A 19,569-nucleotide genomic window follows, 5' to 3' on the forward strand; every position below is an offset into this window, starting at 1 on the left:
TATAAAACTTAAAAGGTACAAATGGGTATTTAACTTTCTGTCTCTTAAGTAATTATGTTAACATTTTTTATGAGGGTTTAACTTAAATTTAAGACAGGGACTTGAACATACACATTTCTGTTTATATCTATACATTTTTATTTCTTACAGAGACATATAGACACATATACTAAAGGTCTAGTTATTGTGATTTGAACAAGTTTTTTCCATTATGTGTGAAGAGTACAGTAACCTCACAAGAACTCAATGATAGTTATTTCAGTTAAAAGACAGTCTGAGTTCTTCATAATGTAATGAAATGATGGTATTGTTGTAGTTTCCTGGGCTACAAATAGGGAAAAATATTGGCTATTGAAAATCACAACCTGACTGGCAGCCTTGCCTTCTTATCAGGGAGAGTGGGGGGTGAGTTGGGAGGGGGAGGCTGGGGAGGTGGGAGGAGGGAAGAGGGGGATCTTTAATTGGTGTGGAAAATGAATAAAAAAATTTCTTAATTAAAAAAAAAAAAGAGAAAATCACAACCTGAACTGTTTTTTGCAAAGATATGGAGACGCGTTTTGGTACAACATAGCATGATCACACAGAATCGTCACAGCAAGCAGGTCTGAGGGTGGCGACCTTGGCCCTCATCTGACTCCTGAGGATGGCAAGTGACTTGAGAAGTCCTTCCAGGCCTCATCAATGAGTAGCACAAGTTCCGTTTTCTATACTTTACAATCAAAACAGTCCTCTAAAAGACACCATGGAATACCAGTGTGATTGTGAGCTTAAATGGATAGCACTACCCAATTTTCTCTAGTTCTTAATGTTTACCTAAGAGGAAAACAAAGCCTGTTGAGTTCAAGGTTAGCAGGGTATTTGCTCCCAGTTGCTGTAGTACTGAAATAGCAAAGGGCAAAAAATACTGAAAAATTAAACTTAGGTTGCATGCTAATTCCACAACGAATGTCAACAGTGTGTCTCATTAGAAACAACAAACAAATAAGCAGGCTCAAGTTAATACCACATTGCATGAAGCAGGCAGCTGTGCAGGGACAGGCAGATGTAAATCCAGGCAGACCCACCTTCCTGTCTTTGCAGTGGGAAAGGTCTCCTTGTGCCACTGGGCAAACACTATAAATGAAGAATGCGGAGCTAGGGTATGTAATTTACATTTAAGCTACTTTGGCATTTTTCAAATTGGTGGCTCTCCTTACAGAGGAGAAGAAAATCTACAGGCTAGAAAAACGAATTGGCCACTTTGGTTTTGGGTCCTATGTTTGGCTCTTGAGAGACGCCCAGGATCCTTCGTCATTATTTAAATTTGTGTAAGTTTAGAACTAGAGTGCCTGTCCTCCCGGGTAAGACTGGTGGTACTTCCGAGCGGTTGTATTTATGAGCCTGGCTGCAGAGGATCCTTTACTTTTGACTCTTGACTCTTTTACAGCGGGGCTTGCCGGAGCTGTCTGTGATAAGAATCACCTGCAGTGATGGCTAAATGTGCTGACTTCTCAGTCCTTTCTGCTCACCTAGAGTCAGACTAAGTAGCTCTGGGATAGAGCCAAGGGATTTTTGAAAAATATGCTTTCCAGATGATTTTTGTCTTGAGAAAAGTTCTAAAACAGTGAATTTCAAACATTTCTTAGAATGAACAGAAGGCAATACACTTTATGTTCAACCTGGTCACATGTATATATATATATATATATATATATATATATATATATATATATATATATATAAATTATGTATATACAAACACACACATATATACTCTATACACACATGTATGAGCAAGAGCGCACACACACATAGTGGCAACAAATGTCACAGCAAACACTAAACAGGCACACTACTATTTTTTTAAATTCATCTACTTTTTGTCTGAAAATTTTGATTCTATTTATTTGTGTGTGTGTGTGTGTGTGCATACCCACACCAGAGTTCATGTGTGAATATCAGAGGACAACTTCCTGAAGTTGATTCCCATCTTCCACCCTGTGGAGTCTGGAGACCAAATGCAGGTTATCAGTCTTGGTAGCAAGAACCTTTACCCACCAAGTCATCTCATTGTTCCTTCCTGCTTTTTCCTTTTGGATTTTTGAAATTAGGTGTTTTTTTTTTTTTTTTTTTTTTTTTTTTTTTTTTTTTTTTTTTTTTTTTTTTTATGTAGCTCAGGCCATGATCTTACTGCCTCAGCTTTGTTACTTCTGGAATTATAAGTATGTACTATCATACTTGGTTCTGCTTATTTTAAAAAATAGTAGTTACAAAGGAAGGCTGGGGATGTAGCTCCATGGCAGAATACTTGTTCAACATGAGCAAGTGCCTGGGTTTGATCCCCAGTACTGAAAAGCAAAAGATGGTCACCATCCACTTTGTGACTCATTTTGAACACCTATTGGACCAGCAGAAGAAAAGCGATGTCTCTTGAGGTTGACAAGAAAGCTTAGCGAGTAAAGGTACAAAACCTGACACCTTGAGTTCAATCCTTGTAACTCACGTGAAGGGAAGAGAAAAATAACTCTACAAGTGTCCTCTGAAGTCCACAGCTGTGGGAGCCCTATTCCCAGGTTACTTAATATCCATCAGTCCTGAATGGTTGAAGCATTAAGGGAAGAGCTTGAGATTTGGGTTCGAAAGACGCTGATACATTGAAAGGATGCAATTATTTGATTGAAAAATTCAGTGAATAGAAAGAAAATAACAGAATGGCAGAAGACCGTGAGGTCACCTTGTATGTTTTGATAATATTGTGCAGTCTTGGCATTCCAGGTGAAGCAGATAGAAAGTGTGGCAACAATTCAAGCTGGGGCCTCCACATCAGTATGACTAGTCATTTTGGAAGTGAGAAACTACTGGAAAGGTAAAAGGTATTGGGAGGTTTTTGTTTGTTTCCTTGTTTCTGTTTTTTTTTTTTTTTTTTTTTTTTTTAGTTGAATACATGTGGTTATGAATGTAAGTGGAGAAGAGTAAATAAATCCTAGGATATTTGTGTTCTAAGAGATTTAGGTAGACTGGTCCCAAACCCTCATTCCTCAGGTTTGATCTCAAGAATATGGCTAATTAGTGTTGCCGTCCAAACTCTCAGGGTAGGCCAGGCACCAGGTGCACTGCTTCGTTCTAGAGCACAAAGCCTCTATAATTGTCCTGCCTTTTTTCCACATTAATGACACAGGGAGCCTGGTGCAAAGGAAAGCAATGAAAGATCTAAGTCTGGAAACAGAGTTTCTTGATGCTTCAAATTCTAGCTAGCTTTCTCCATATCCTAATAAACCAGTGGTTCTCAAACGCACAAGGAGATAGCTGAATGTCCCCTAAGAAGACATCAGATCCCTGGCATCCGTCATGAGTATATTATAATGTGGATATGCTGGCATTAGAAGAAATGAACAGGTGTCCTTTTGAAGTTGTGGAAAACATCCTCAGGCAGTAGCTACCTCTGAGATATGGGCTCTCAGCAGCATTGAGTGTGTGTGTGTGTGTGTGTGTGTGTGTGTGTGTGTGTGTGTGTGTGTGTATGTGTGCAGTTAAGGGCACCCACATATGTTCACAGAGGCCAAAAAAGGACTCCAGGTATCCAGTTCTATCTCCATCCTCCTCCTTGTTCCGTTGAGACTGCTTTTCTCACTGACCCTGGAGCTGTTGGACTTAGTAATCTGAAGCATGGCTTCTGCCTCTGCCCACCACAGTGCTTGGGTTATAGGTGTGTACATGACTACATCCAGCTTTTTATGTGGCTCCTTCTAACTCAAACTCAGGTCCTCAGGTTTTCGAAGCAAGCGTTCTTGGACCCTGAGCCATCTCCCAGCATCCTGACGACTCCTAAAGAATGATGATGCTTCTTCTTACCCATCCCTTCTAAGACTCTGGGCTTTTCTAAGTTATACCTCCTTAAGGAAACACAAGGTTCTGTATACAATTGCCTCTTCTTAGCCGAGTAGGTAAGGAAGGAGAAAGACGTATGGTTTTCTGGTCCTTGTGTGATTTGAATATAAAGTCAAGACCTGGTACGTGGCAATCAAGGTCCTGCTTTTGCCAGGCTGGTCCCAGGTTTTTGATCTCTCGCCTCCTGAGCATTCAGCTCTTGCCCTTAAGCAGCACTTTCTCAGTCTGCCTTATTTTATCCAAAAGGTCTGTCCTAGCATCCACTTCTCTCCTTCATTAAAAATTGACTCAGTCAATTTCCCCAACTGAGAGTTTAGGAGGGTAAGTTTCTGGTTAGGACCTGTTATCAACTAAAGTGAAATCATTTATCAAGTATTGCTTTATTAGTTCCTTTTGTTTTCTTCATGGCTCATGTTCCCAGCACTTAACACACGCCAGCCTCCTCAGTATTTTTTTTTTTTAAATAAATGCATGGGTGAATTTAGATAGAAGGAAGAATATTTGCTCCATAAAACAGACAAACAAAAAAATTGATTTCCCTATAAGTTTCCTTTGCAATTCTAATCCGATCAAATGGGACTTATTTCATATGAACTTTCAGAAATACTATGCATAAAACAAGATACATATCTGCATATGGTTGCAACCAAATAGATATGTAGAAAAGTCATGACTTAGAAACAAACAGCATTGGGATGTTATTTCGTGACATCCCAATGATGTTTACAGTTGTTCAACTCCATGTACCCAAGGCTGCTTTCTGTGCATCTCTTTGAAGGAGTCTCCCAAGTGGGGCGACAAGCTCATGTGGTAAGGGGCGAAAGGAGCATCATGGCTTGCATGATTTGGACATCATTAGATATGAAGCAAGCCACAAGGAAATGAGGTGCGCAGATTGTAACACGAAATTTTCATCTGATTGCAACATACCCCTACAACATCTGTAAAAGGAATTCTGGTAAGAACTGACGTCAGAAAATGATTGGTTGTGTCAAATGAAGGGAGTTAGAGGCTAGCTGGTCTGTACCAAAAAAACTGTCTCCAATACAAATAGAAAAGTCTATGTAGCAGAAGGCAATCCTGAATCCCACTCAAGTTATTGAATGTATTTAACCCTTGGTGAAACACAAACCAAAGGCAAATTTACAGAAACTCATACAGTGAAGAGGTAGCAAGGGTGTTGCCATTTGGTTCCCTGGGTGGCTCTCAGGACACTGTTTCATACATATCTCCCTTTGTAACCTTTTGAACTTTTATCTGGAGTCACTAACAGCTTTTACTTTTCAAACTATGTGGTTTGGAAAACACAACTATTTGAAAAACAAAAAAAAGGCTCTGGCTAAACTCATTGGAGAAGAAATCCCGTGTGGTTGAAAGCAGAAAGTATGTTCTAAGGATCTTTACAGACAGCCAGTTCTATCCACACAGAGAAAAGGACATTTAAAATGTTCAGGGTAAGGATGCTAATGAAATGAACCCCTGTGTATTTATCAGCTGGAGGAAATAAAACAATACTAGCACATTAGAAATGGCTTGTGTGTCCTCCCCAACTTAATCTTCCTTCTCTTGAGATAGTATTTCCTTTGATGGTCTAGGTACGCATCCTTTCAAAAATGGGTACCGAGTGTATATCTTTGTTATTTAAATAACTGGACAATAAGTCTGACCTTGCCACTGTTAAAAAAACAAAGAGAAACAAAACCCTCAGCTACTATCTTGGGCCATGAACTAATATCATCTTTCCTCAATGTTTCAAAGCAAACAAACAAACAAACACACTCATGGAAGTACTTAGCAGGCAACATTCTAAATCTTGGAAAATGTGATGCTCATCTGGCGGGGCTAAGTCTGGACAAGAACTGGACCCCTAACAGTTATTATTGATGGACTCAGCACCAGCAAATTTCATGTTGCTAAACTCAACATGGCCAGATCCTAGCTCTCAGGACTAGAACAAAATGGCCATCTTCCGTGGGGGCAACACGAGTGTCTTCCGCTGCTCCAGGTGTCAGTCTATGGATGAGAGATCAGGACAGCTAAACTGGGAAAACTTGCTCCGCCATCAAGCCAGTCTGTCATCAGGGGAAAAGATGCGAAGGAACCAGGGAGGGGAGATCCTGGTGCAGACAGCCTCAGTGGGGTTTCCTCCTGCCTTACACCCTGCAATCTGCAACTGGGGACTGGCCCTCCTCCCTGGTGCACAGCTGGTATACTCCTGGAGGTTCCCTTTGATCCCCACTTCCTGTTCTCCACATCTGCGGCTTGCTCTTTCTGGTTCAGCTCTCTGGTTGTGGTGGAGAACACCCTCCTTCAGAGATCGTGGAAGAATACTTCTGAGACCTTGTGAGTCTGGAAATATTTTTACTAGGTCTTTACACAGACCCAGAGATCTGGGGAGAATTCCAAGTTTGAGGTAATTTTGCACTTGAAGCCTTTGCTTCACGGTCTCTTTGTGTCTAATGTGGCTGCTGAGAAGGCCTGAGCCTCTCCGAGGTCCCTGGGAAGGTGCTCATTCAGGGGTCTCCTTATTCTGGATATTCTGAGCTCCCCAGGGAGATGCACAGCTCTGAATTTATTCCACATATTGCACAGTTGGTGTGCATTTTCAATCTAGAAGGGAATGGCTTTAAATTTGGGGGATCTGTTTGTGTATATATATATATATATGTGCATGTGTGTGTGTGTGTACACGTTTTTGCATGTGTTGGTGCATGTTGTGGTCAGTAGTGAAAAATAGACATTTTCCTCAGTTGCTCTCTACCTTATTCTGTGAGACAGGGTCTTTCATTGAATCTACAGGTCTCTGATTGGTTAGATTGGCTGGCCCACAAACCCCAGAGATTCACCTAGCTCCACTGCCCAGGCTTGGGGTAGGGGTTGCAGACAGGCACTGCTGAGCCCAGCTGCTCTGTGGGTGCTGGGAATCTAAAGACCAAAATCCAGGCTTGAGCAGAAAGTGCTTCCCTGACAGAGTGTCAGGGGAAGTTTTTGAATCACTTCTTTGATAATGCCTTTCACCTCCTGGAATCTCAATTACATATCGTCTCTTTCAGCATCTCTGCCTTTTCTGCCTTTCTTCCCTGCTGTTAGATTTCTTCTCTGTGTGCTCTGTGGGCCATTCCCTCAACTTTTGTTTATGCTACTGTGGTGATACTTTGTTTGTGATCTAACAAATAAAGCTTGCCTGAAGATCGGCGTGGGGAGCTAAGCCACCAGGTAGCCATGGAAGACAGGCAGTTGTAGCACACACCTTTAATCCCAGCACTTAGGAGGCAGAGGCAGACAGATCTCTCTGAGTTCAAGGCACCCTGGGCTGTACAAAATTAATCCAGTCTAAAAGAGAAACAGAGCCAGGTGGTGATGGCTCACACCTTTAATCCCAGTGCTTGGGAGTCACAAGCATTTACTCCCAGTGCTAGGTAGATGGAGACAGGAAGTGATACGGCTGGGTGGAGAGAGGAATGTAAGGTGGGAGGAAACAGGAATTTATTGCACTCAGTCTGAGGATTCGTGGAGACAGGATCTTGCCCACTTTGGTCTGAGGATTATGTAGAGGTAAGAAGTCTCTCTAGTGGCTAGCTCCTTTACTTCTCTGATCTTCCAGCATTTACCCTGATACCTGGCTCCGGGTTTTTATTATTAAGACCAATTACAATTTGAGATACATGCTACCATTTTTTTTTTTTCATTTCAAAATGCTCTCCACTTTAATAACAATTAGCCTCTTGGGTTTCATTCTCAGGCCAGTGGTTTTATCATCTGTTCGAGGGCTACATTTTAAGTGCTTCTTTCATTTACATTTTCCTCTCTTGGCAAATCTGCCGTCTCCAAGTTGCTCTTGGAGGAACCACTTCTCCAGAGGCTTCGCTTCTGCCTTTCTGAAGTGGTTCTGAGCTGACTAGAAGATTTCCCTTTCCCTGTGGTGTAATGTGGGTGGTATCTTCGGAGAAAAATCTCCAAAACCATTGTCTGTTTTTTTTCTCCTCTTGAGGTGCTTAAATTGCCCAGAGAAGAGTTCTTTAGTCTCTGCCAGGAAAGGCAAAGTCCACAAGTGAACATTCCAGAAGGTGAATACAAGAAAGGGTTGAAGTCTTACCTCCTTCTTCGCTCCCCCTCCCTCCTTCCCTTTCTCCACCCCCCTTTTGCCTTCTCCTGCATTTATATTTGGAGGCCAGAGAGCAATGCCCAGTCTTTGTTCAATAGTGCTTTATCTTGATTTTTAAACACAAAGTCTCTCCTTCAGTCTGAAGCACATCCATTTGGCTAGGCTGGCTGGCCAATGAGCCCTAAGGATTTATCCCTCCCTCCCTTCCTAGTATCAGGGTAACAGGTGCACCGTGATGCCTGTCTTGTTTATGTGGGTTCTAGGAATCCAAACTCAGGTCTTCCGGCTTGGGCAGCACAGTGGCACTTTATGAATGAGCCGCTTCCTCAACCCCTTCCTTCCTTCCTTCCTTCTTTCCTCTTTCCCTCCCTCCCTCCCTCCCTCCCTCCCTCCCTCCCTCCCTCCCTCCTCCCTCCCTTCCTCCCTCCCTCCTTTCTTCCTTCCTTCCTCCCTCCCTCCCTCCCTCCCTCCTTCCTTTCTTCCTTCCTCCCTTCCTTCCTTCTTTCCTTCCTTCCTTTCTTCTTTCATTCTTAATTTCTTTAGAAACATGTAGTTCAGGCTGGCCTAGAACTCTCACTGCTCAGTTTTTAAATTTTTCTTTTCAGTGCATACTTAAAAGTACCTTCAACCTTCCCTTTTCCTCTTAAAGACTAAAGTAAACTGCCTTGGGCTGTGAGACCTTAAGTATGTCAGCATAGTTTTACAGTCACCTAAGTCAACAGATGAGCCTAAAAGCTCCATGAGTTAGGTAGTTATTCCCATAGAACTTTATAACTTACAGTAGAACAAGTTAAGAACTGTTAGCAAACCATGGATGCATTAAAGAAAAGTTATCCCTTTCTTCTTCCATAACCACAATTGCCTTTTAACGGGTGTGAGCATTTACTGGGAACTATAGAACCCCTTTGCAGTCAGATTGGATATAGCAAAGCTCATTTCCACACAGATTTTCAGAAGTCCTTGCTTCTTGTTTTGTTTTGTTTCTGGTGTCACTTACCTATCAAAAACTTAATGTTACCAAAATGTGTTGTCCTACAGGACAAAAAGGATGGTGACCCAGTGTTAAAATTTTAGCTGGTTGCTGCATTATATCTGTCAGACATCACGTATCAGACTGTTTGTGTCAAAAGTTCCCAACCTATGACACGTCTCTGTCAGTGTGGAGAGGCACCCTGGATACCTGATGGGGGAATGTCTTTCTGTATGCTGTGAATATGTGTTGCTCTGATTGGTTGATAAATAAAGCCATTTGGCCTATGGCAAGGCAGCTTAGAGGCAGGTGGGAAATTCAAAGAGAGAGAGGAAGAAGGGTGGACGCCAGTGAACTGCCCAAGGAGCAACATGTAATGGGACGCAGGTAAAGCCACGGAACATGTGGCAATACATAGATTAATAGTTATAGGCTAATTTAAGATATAAGAACTAGTTAGCAAAAAGCTTGAGCCATGGCCATGCAGTTATAATTAATATAAGCCTCTGTGTGTTTACTTGGGGGACGCAAGTGGGAGAGATTTGTCTCGACCAGCAGGCTGGGACACAGGAAATTTTCTGACTACAGGTGCCCTGTCATATAGGAAGGGGAACACAGGCTGCAGTTAGGCTAGTTTTGTCCCTATACAGCTACTTAAACTTAAATCTTAAGTGAGTATCACCCACTGGTTCCAGAGTAAGCATTGACATAACTGCCCTTTCACAATTCAGCCCTTAGGACATTCAGCTAGCGGAGTTCCCCCCACATTCTGAAGCACACAGAACTGTATTAGTGTGGACAAAGATCTAGGATAGGTTACATTGCTAAGTGGAGAGTTATACTGGAAAGAGGGATAATAAGTCTTATTTTTTAAAAAGGGGGTTAGAGAGATATCTCAGCGGTTAAGAGCCTATGCTTCTCTTACAGAGGACAGGGGTTCAGTTCCTAACACCCACAACAGCCTGATACTATACCTCCAGGGCAACCTGTGGTCTCTTCCGAACTCCTGAGGTACCTACACACATGTGCACATACATGTACATAGATACACAAATGCATAAATCTTTTAAAAGAAAGTAGGAGACACCATGTGTGTATGTGATCTCTCTCTCTCTCCCTCTGTGTGTGTGTGTGTGTGTGTGTGTGTGTGTGTGTGTGTGTGTCTGCATGTGTTTCCCAACTTACATTTTTTGTGGCTTTGATTTTGAATGCCACTAGGCCACTAGACAATGCTATAGGAGCAATTCAAAGCAGTCTGTGGCTATTTCCAGACAGCTGAGTAACAGCCCGAGTATTAACATCTGTGAATGAGTCTTCATCCTCTTACACTGGTTTAGTCTTTGAAGGATTCAATCAGGGTAGAGTCAGAATGTCAAAAAAGGGGGCCAGGCAGGTAGTATGACAAACCAGTGTTGTTCTTAAGTAAGCTGACTCGCTATTAATTCACAAAACAGTCTGAAAAGATTTGTGATGAAGCTGACTCCTGTCTAGACAGAGAGGGGAGTGTAAAACACATCAGACAGACGCAGCACAGCAGTGACAAGAAAAACCTGCTCCAGTTGCATAAATGCACAGAGGGAAGGAATCAGTGAGTTTCCTCTTTATCTAAATATCTAATCCTAATGGGCCCGTATCTAGATCCTAGGGAATTTCCACTTTATTTTTAGAGCCTGAAAGCATCTTACCCATCAATAACAAGGAGGGTGAAGAGGAAAAAGAGATAAGAAGAATGGGGGAGTTGATGGAGAAAGAGAAAGGGAGGGAAGGAAGGATGCAGACAGAGAGAACAGATGAGCAACCAGGAAAGAGCAGCTATGCCAGAGGAAGAGGAGAGAGAGCAATAAAATCTGTTTAAATATTGCCCCAAATTTCAAAAGCTATTTATGTTTTAGCATTTGGAAAACATCACTGACCGAGTCTTATAAAACTTATCTCTTGCCTCAGATGTACTGTAGGCATGCGTTTTCCTGTTTCTACTTAACAGTGGTTAAAATTCAGATATCACAGAAGCCGGCCCCTACATCCCTACATTCATTCTATGAAGATGAATATACCAGTGGCTGCTTAGATCTAGTAATAAGTCAGGTCACTTAAGAGAAGTAAGTAGTTTGAAAACACACACACACACACACATACACACACACACACACACACACACACGCACTCATATATATACTCTCTTACACCTATACCCACACACATTCATACACAATCACACACACTTGCAGATGCAGTCTCTCTCTCTTTCACACACACACACACACAACACACACTCTCTCTTACACACACACACACACACACACACACACACTTGATATGGAAATTTCAAGGTCAACACAAAGGAAACATTTGGAAATTAGGAAATAAATCACACCTAGTTTTGTTAGGCATGCTCTACTTCATTTAAATACAAACATGTTTTAAAATAGGCTTGTTCTAGTTTATATTCCCCCCAACTCACACAAACAGTCACATGAATAGTGTGTGACTCTTGAGTTAATTCTTCTTTTTGTTTAAAAACGACCATGGATTTTACTTAAAGTCATTAATTACTTAGTGGGGACTTCCCAAAGTGGAACGTATTAAATGCTCCATTGGAAAAACAAAAGGGAGGACTCTGTGGTAAATAAGATGTAGCTGTGGTAAATAAGATGATGGCGGAAGTATCAGAGGCCAGGAGAAGTTTGTCTTCTTTTTAATAGTTCCTGACTTCTTTATTTTCTTATAGTGACAGATTTTCTTGAAATATATCTCTGCCAAGGTATACTTGCTTTTACCAGATGCTGTTATTATGGTTGTGATGCGGGGGTTCTGTTCTCTTAAAATACTTGCAGATATAATTAAAGGGAAGAGAAAAAGAAGGGAATTCAGCAACCATGGTAAGGAAGGTCTTGTAGACACTGCTAGGGTGTATCGCTGAAGAGGAGCACCTTCCATGCCTTCAACTTTCAGCCATAACATCTCTGTGTGTGCGCACCCAAAAGATGTTCAAGTGAATTCTACAGGTCTGGGGCACCCAGAACAAATTTTATGGAGTAACTCATGATCAAACGTATGTTTGTGAAAAGCAAAACAAGCTGTAACTGGAACACAAAGACTGTATGCAGTAGGAGTGGGGAAAGAATGGAGGCAGGAGTGGGGGCTATTCCTTTGTTTAGATATTTTTTAAGATTTATTTATCTTAATTTTATATATATTAGTGTTCTGCTTGCTGTAAGGGCGCCATGTGTGTGAAATGACTGTGGAGGCCAGAAGAGGGCATTGTATCCCCTGGAATTAAAGTTACAACTGGTTATGAGCCACCCTGTGATTTCTAGGAGCCAAGCCAGGCTCATTGAGTCCTCTCTCTATCCACCTTTACTTTTTCAAACAGACTCTCTCGCTGAATAGAAATCTCATGGACTTGCCTAGGCAAGTTGACCAATGAGGTTCAGGAATCCATGTTCTTCCGCCCTGCCCATCACTGGAGTTACAGTCACCATGGCTGGCCTTTTCTTTTTGTATGGATTCAGGGGGATAGGTCGCAGGCCCTCACGTTATCACAGCAGGCACTTCATCTCCCAGTCTTACTCTGAATGTTTCCATTGCCCAAACACACACATCCTCAAAACTAAAGCATGCAATTGCAAACCAATACTTTGAAAACTAAGATGGTAGCTAACTGGTGATTTTCTGGCCTTGCTTATAGGAGACATCTGATAAATTGTCATCAACTTCAGTGGATAAAGACAATGGAGAAAGGTGCATATATTGCCTCAAGTATAAAGTGCAATACCAAAATAAATGTAAACCCATCCCAATTTTAGAATTTTTGGCCTAAGATTTTAGTGTTATTTGTTTTATTAAACCACTGAAAGAGATAATTTGCCTATGTTATATGTGGTGACCAAGGTAAATATTCAGTTTGTCCTTTATAAAAATATACCTACCTGTCTATCATCTATCTACCCTGCTACTATTTGAAACAGTAAATGAAAAGATGCACCCTTGCTACCTATATGATTTCCAATATGAGCAATACAAAAGATTTATCCTCAGATGTTCCATACACAGGGGACCTAGCATTATTCAATTGTATACAAAGACACATCACAAACAAAACATAAAGTGGCCTGTCTCCACAGCCTGGAAAGTGACCACAGTTTTTGATGTGGTGACTCGTACAATGAATGGAGTGGCATGCTCTAGTTGTAACTCAGAAGCCACTAGATCAATTCCAGTCATCCCCAAAGGATGTTAAGAAGCATCCTTTTAACTCTGAGTCCTAATAAGAGAGCACTCTGCTTTTAACGACCTGATACTCAGATGTGACAGGCTCAGGGGCAGAGCACAGTACCATGACCTGCTGGAGCTAACAGGGACCTTCAAATTCCCAGGCAAGGGTCAGGGCAGGGCCTTGGCTCCCAAGGCACATTTGGCAGGATCCGCTTGCTGCTGCAGCAGAAGCATAAACAGCAGAAACAGGAAAATGCCATGTTTTTCTAACCTCTGTGAAGAAATAGCGGGACTGTGTCTTTTCTGATGGGAAAAATACAAATGAAAACACTTGAGGTGGCGTGGGGGGCGTACTATGAGATACCTGGACACATAATTTTGGGGTTTGTGGGGACTCATAAATATACAAGAGGTCGAAGGCAGAGGAACAGTCGGCCCCCACACTCCTGGATCACAGAGCACTTGGGTGAGGTCAGATGATCTGGTAATGAAGAGAGATCCCAGGGCACAGTGACTTTCTTCAAGTTTGTGGAACAGTAAAAGTTTATAGCTCTAGCTCACAGATGACAGATGCCTGAGGGCTCACATGTCATGTCTGTGGGCTCTCTCTCTGTCCTGTCTTTGGGCTCTCTCTCTCTCTGTCCTGTCTTTGGGCTCTCTCTCTCTCTGTCCTGTCTTTGGGCTCTCTCTCTTTCCTGTCTTTGGGCTCTCTCTCTCTCTCTTTCCTGTCTTTGGGCTCTCTCTCTCTCTGTCCTGTCTTTGGACTCTCTCTCTGTCCTGTCTTTGGGCTCTCTCTCTGTCCTGTCTTTGGGCTCTCTCTCTGTCCTGTTTTTGGGTTCTCAGGCACTTTTTAAGCTGTGGACTGTCTTATAGTGGGTTTTGGTCAGCAAAAACCTGCAACCAATTTCTCTTTTAGAAGGGTTTTCTTTTGGGTCATGAGTCTAGTTAGCCTTCTGAGTACAAAACATTGTATTTGAAAAAGTCTTAAATCACACAGCCCAACTCTCTTGTCTGAACAGCATGTTTTACTAATAAAGATGACGAGGACCACAGTGCACAGACCCCATGATAAAGAAGACATTGTTTTGAAGACGGTTTCATGTTTCTAAGGGATTGCAAAAACATCATTCTGTGTGGTGTGTGGCTTTCAAACAGAAACAAAGACCTACTGAAACCTCAAAGATACATGACCCCCAACAAGAGAAAACGCTTACCGGGTTCAGCTGTTGATCTAGGTTCTGTTAGCAAGAGAAAAGGAAAAAAAAAAAAAGGGACAAGTATTAGAACAGGGTTTGGGGATAATTAACCCACCGCTTTGCTCCCATCACTTTGGCTAGGCCATGTGTGCAGAAAAGAGGACCACCTCTGTATAGGACAGAGTTAAGGCGGCAGCCACTCAGTTTACATGCCCATAATCCAGAAACACTGTGCACTGGGAAGTGTAAGACAACGTAGTTCCAGACAGGCTTCTGCCTTGTGAGCCTCTTAAAAATGATTTGTCCACTTATGCGAGTGTGTGGGAATTTTGTTCTAAAGAAAAGATCTATAGATTTCATGAACTTCAAAGGGGCTGCTGTTTTTTTTTTTCCATAAAAATGAGGTAGAAACCAATTCTTTTGTGTATTTTACAAGTAGCATTTTGGAAGGGGTTGTGGGGCAAATTCCAGCACTAACTGCCAACTCTGCAAACATCTTAGGCAAGAGAGAGTGTCTACTCCCAGGCGCCTTTAATGCAGGCTGTGTCCTGCCATATAACAATGAAGGAGCAGTTTGAAGGCATCCTCTTAAAGAAATAGGCATTTTCTTTCAGGCACCCCAGTTGATAAAGAGCATAACACCATGTGAGCAACACGGAGTGACCAACACTGTCGTTGTAGAATGAAGTGGATACAGAAGGCTGAAACTAGAAAAGCAACATTCACATTGGCGTTTTCATCTGTAGCTGAGCCCTCACAGAGGTCCCTTTGATCCTGCCTTTACAAGGTGTTGTGAGAAAGGGGAAGGGAAAGAGAGGGGCTGAGTTGCACGGATTAACTTACACTCTGCCCATTATGGACTATCTAGTCTCATCCCACTTCGGAAATACAAAGCAGCCCATCCAAGTCCTTTTTAGTTCTTGTGAAACCAGAGAACACCAAACTGAAATTTGGGAGAATGGACACGACTTCTTACTTTTCTGGAGAATCCTGAAGTCTGGAGAGTCTTGGATTTCACTCCCTTGCCGGAACCACTGGACCTGCATCGGGGGTGCTCCCCTGACTCGGCATTCCAGGACCACCACCTGGCCCTCGGAGGCTGCTGTGTTCTGTAGTTCCTGAAATTCAAGAAGCAAGTGGCCCTCCTCAGACTTCACGCCTCCGTAAACATTCTCACAATGGGGAAGAAAGATGCCCAAACTTAGACAAAACCCCAAACACCAAGGAACAAAACCTCCACAAGACGGTTGTTAGAAAATAATCACCATGGACTCAGGTGAGGATGGATACCTTTACGTTCACTGGTTACCAGCCTCTCACGATCTCTAGGTCATGAGATTAGAAAACTTTACTCTAAGGCCTGTGGCACCTTTTTGCCTGTTCACAGATTTGCACTGACCCTTGTTATTTGTGGAATTTGAGGTAACAGCTGCCACTTTGCTTTATCTACATTTAATGGTAAGTGGTGGAAATGAAACGCTTCCAAACAATTATATTCCAAAGGTCTGCAGATCCTTAGTGAAGCCAGATAGGAGAAAAACAAAAAAACAAAAAACAAAAAACACTCATTTGCTTTGGCAGGTCCCCACTCTTTCATGTACCCCCCACCACCTCTGCCTGACCAGTTTATGAAGCTAAGGGCTTCGGCATTTTCTCATTTCCAGATTCGGAGTCAAATAATAAAGCTCACTGCACGTCTTCCTTATTGACCTTCATTTCCGCCTCCCTTGTAACTACTTCATTGCCCTTACCCCACTCCAAATGCAGACTAATGAATTTCTATGACGCCAAAGATAAATTAATGTAACTTTATGGATGTGAAAGAGGTAACGTTTTTGTGCTTGTTATCAAATGCCAGAATGTTAAAAATTCCCTTATATATGTCCTCGTCCTACCTTCCTCCTCCAAGATGAACTAGTAATAGGGGCTATTTACACATTCAGACTATTTGAGAATTTGATTAGACTGATAGATACCTTATAGCGTGTGTAGGTCTTTTGAAATAATAAGTTATGATAAAAAACATGCCTATAAACAAGCTAATGCACAGAATTTGTTAAGAAGTGTGTGGACTTCGAGCAGGTTTGTTTTGTTTTGTTTTAAGCATCCGGGGAGTCACAGCTAGTCACAAATCTTATAGCAAATGGAGGAAAAAATGCTTCAGCAAATGTCCTATAGGATATGTGTTAAAGTGCTGTGGATATTCTAAAAGCATACTGTGTTTGTCAATGAATTGTAAAAGTGTAAGGAAAGTATCTTGTGTGGGCAGGAAACAAGAATATCTATATCTATATCTATTGATATTATATATATGTGTGTGTATGTATATATATATATATAATAAAAAGGTTAAGATTATCTAAACTATTGACATTGGAGATGTAGCTTAGATGGTAGAGAACTTACCTACTATGTATAAAATCTCAAGTATGATCTTTAGTACCAACAAAAATCTAGGGGTAGTTGCTTATGATTTTAATCCTAACAACTTAGATTGTCCAGCAGATACTGGACAATCAGAAGCTTAAAGTCATCCTTAGCTATACTGAGTGTTTGAGGCTAGCCTGGGAGACTCTCAAAAGTATCAATGATTTCATCCCTTTCTCCACTTGTATTTCAAAGTACAGAAAATAGATGCTTTAAATGTCTTCTCATTTTCTTCTGTGTTTGTTTGCTCACTGTGTGTGGGATTGGGGTACAGACATGCCAGAGGACGACTTGCAGGACCTGGTTCTCTTCTGCCATGTGGGTCCCAGGGAATGAACTTGGCTTTGGTGAAAGTGCCTTTATCAGATGAGACATCTTGCTGGCCCTAGAAAATCTCTGGCTTTTAAGCACATGTTTTGTAGTTTATGATTGTAGCCAGAGATGAGTTAATTTAGTGTTTCAAAGCATAGTGTGAGGTCCAGCTTCTATGGGCCAGTCTATGAAATGGTTCCAGGAAGCCATTTCTGGGACATAACAAATGACACCCAAATATTTTTCATGCTTGAGCTTTTAGGCATCAAAGGAGATCAGATTTATTCCTAAACTTATGTGGCTTTTTTTTTCTTTTGTCATGTTTGAAAGCAAGAGTGTAGCAAATGAGTGGATGCCTAGAGACAAAGGCCAAAAAAATCTGATTGCTACTGGAGTTTGGTTACAGCTTACCTTCTCCTGTAACACACACGCGCGCGCACACACACACAGACACCACACACACACACACATGCACGCACACACACAGGCACACACGCATGAATCATGGATGGTTAAGCCCAGTAAACACTTAAGACAACATTTAGGAGCATAAGGAGTAGCCCTCAAAATGATGCGAATCAATGTTCAGAGGCTTGCTTAGCCATCTGGATCATCATTCAGAGTGGCATCTGGGGATGCTGGATGTTTCAGGATCCATATAATGAGACCTCTCATCACAGATCATGCTCACTTGGCATTGTGATTCCTTGGAAGGGTGTAAGGGAAGAAAAGCCCTCTGGAATAGCCATCCTGTGACCATCCCTGTTGTCCACAGTCTCACAGTCCTTACCAGCTCTGCTGTGGGAGCCAACCCTATTGTTCTGCAGGATTCCCAAGCAGGAATGTTGGGAATCTTTACAGGAGCATGAGGAAATAGATGGAGGCACTCCATGGACAAGAAAAGCCCACCTGCCATGCACTGTCACCACCACGCAGGAGAGGGATGCCAGAGAAAGGACTCAGGGAGATGAGTCCCAGGGTCATCTGAGTGAAGAGCTGATGCGGGAGCATTGTCTAAACCCACTCCACTAAACCTGACCTAAAGAAGATGCTGCGAACCAGGGAGAAGCTGCCTGCCAGGAAAAGGAAAAAGCATATGCAGAGAAGAGAAGAATCCTGCAGAAAGCAGGTGTACCATGCCACACACCAGGTCAGAGGGCAGAGTTGCACACATTCCTTCCACACCCTCTTGCTCTTTGATTTCTTAAAAATCAACATACGCTAAAAACCATTTTTTTTCAGCCATGTTGTTAGCACATAGAACACTTCATGATTTGATTTGTGTGGTGGCAGCAGCTGCGTCAGAATGACTGTTGATATTGTCTCTGTCCTAGTAGTTGGACTACAATGGAGGAATCTGAGGTTTTGGTTCTAGATTTTGAGAATCCTCTTGGTGTCCAGGAGGAATCAGTAACATTTACGATGCCCGGCCATGATTGAGGAACCTTTTAACTTTGTGGCGAGGGAGAACAAAATGGAACATCTGTGGTTTCTCCTCCTGTACCCCTAACATGGGCTTGATCTGTTTAAATGAAGGGTCATGTGAGTTTGGGGCAGAGTAGTGCAGGTTCGGAATCCCAGCATTGAGAAAACTGAGGCGGCAGGAAGATTGTGAGTAAGAGGCTAGCCTGGGCTATGTAGTAATACCATGTCTCCAACGAAACAAAAGGAAACAAAGATAAAGCCAGAAAAGAGGTATGTTTGGCCTCAGCTGCCCCCAAATCAGCTGAGTCATGGTTAAGAATGCGCAAGGTGGAACACAGTCTTCCAGAGATGCCCTTGAGAAGTTGGCTGTGAGAAACTCTTATACTTCGTACTGGCTGTGAGCGTCCTCCTGTCTAAGTGGTCTCTGCTCAGAACATCCGAGGAAAATGTCCCCAGCTGTTACAGACTGAGATTTGTTAGGGTCTTAAAGGACTTCTTTTGCTGTTATTGTTGTTAGCTTTTGTGGAGGGGGGGTTTCAACCATTAGCATGTGTTTTCTTTCTTTTTTCTTTTGGTTTTTCAAGACGAGGTTTCTCTGTGTAGTTTTGGTGCCTGTTCTGGAACTCACCCTGTAGACCAGGCTGTCCTTGAACTCACAGAGATCCACCTGACTCTGCCTCCCAAGTGCTGGGATTAAAGGCATGCCTGGCTAGCATGTGTTTTCTATGCTCACTGGAAACAGTGAGTGCTTAGGAAGAAGTTTTTATCAAGTTTGATTTTCTACATGGAGATACTAAAGCTGCTTTTGCTGTGGCCAGATAGACATTCCTTCTACCTGTCTCTCTTTATTTCTTGAGGTAGGTTCACACACCACAGTCCAGGCCAATGTGGAACTCACTGCACAGCTCTTGCTGGTCTTGAACTCACAGCAGTCTTTGTACTGCAGCCTCCTGAGGGCAGGGATGACAGGTGTGGCCCCCTCAGGCTTCCTCACCGAAGTTTTATAGATTTGTTTTCTCATTCATCTCCAGCTTACTTGGAATTTATTTTTG

General features: G+C 42.3%; 1 protein-coding gene across 1 annotated transcript in view; it reads right to left on the bottom strand.

Moving 5' to 3' along the window:
* The window catches only part of Palld (palladin, cytoskeletal associated protein), a 387,847-nt gene that overhangs the window by 191,188 nt on the left and 177,090 nt on the right, over positions 1-19,569 (bottom strand). Inside the window, exons 6-7 of the mRNA XM_059245052.1 lie at positions 15,330-15,471; positions 14,372-14,395 (exon numbers count right to left, since the gene is read on the bottom strand). Coding sequence (XP_059101035.1) covers positions 14,372-14,395; positions 15,330-15,471 — 166 coding nt within the window. The remainder of the gene's footprint in view (positions 1-14,371; positions 14,396-15,329; positions 15,472-19,569) is intronic.

The sequence above is a fragment of the Peromyscus eremicus genome, chromosome 17, assembly GCF_949786415.1.
Source record: "Peromyscus eremicus chromosome 17, PerEre_H2_v1, whole genome shotgun sequence".
Taxonomy (NCBI): Eukaryota; Metazoa; Chordata; class Mammalia; order Rodentia; family Cricetidae; genus Peromyscus; species Peromyscus eremicus.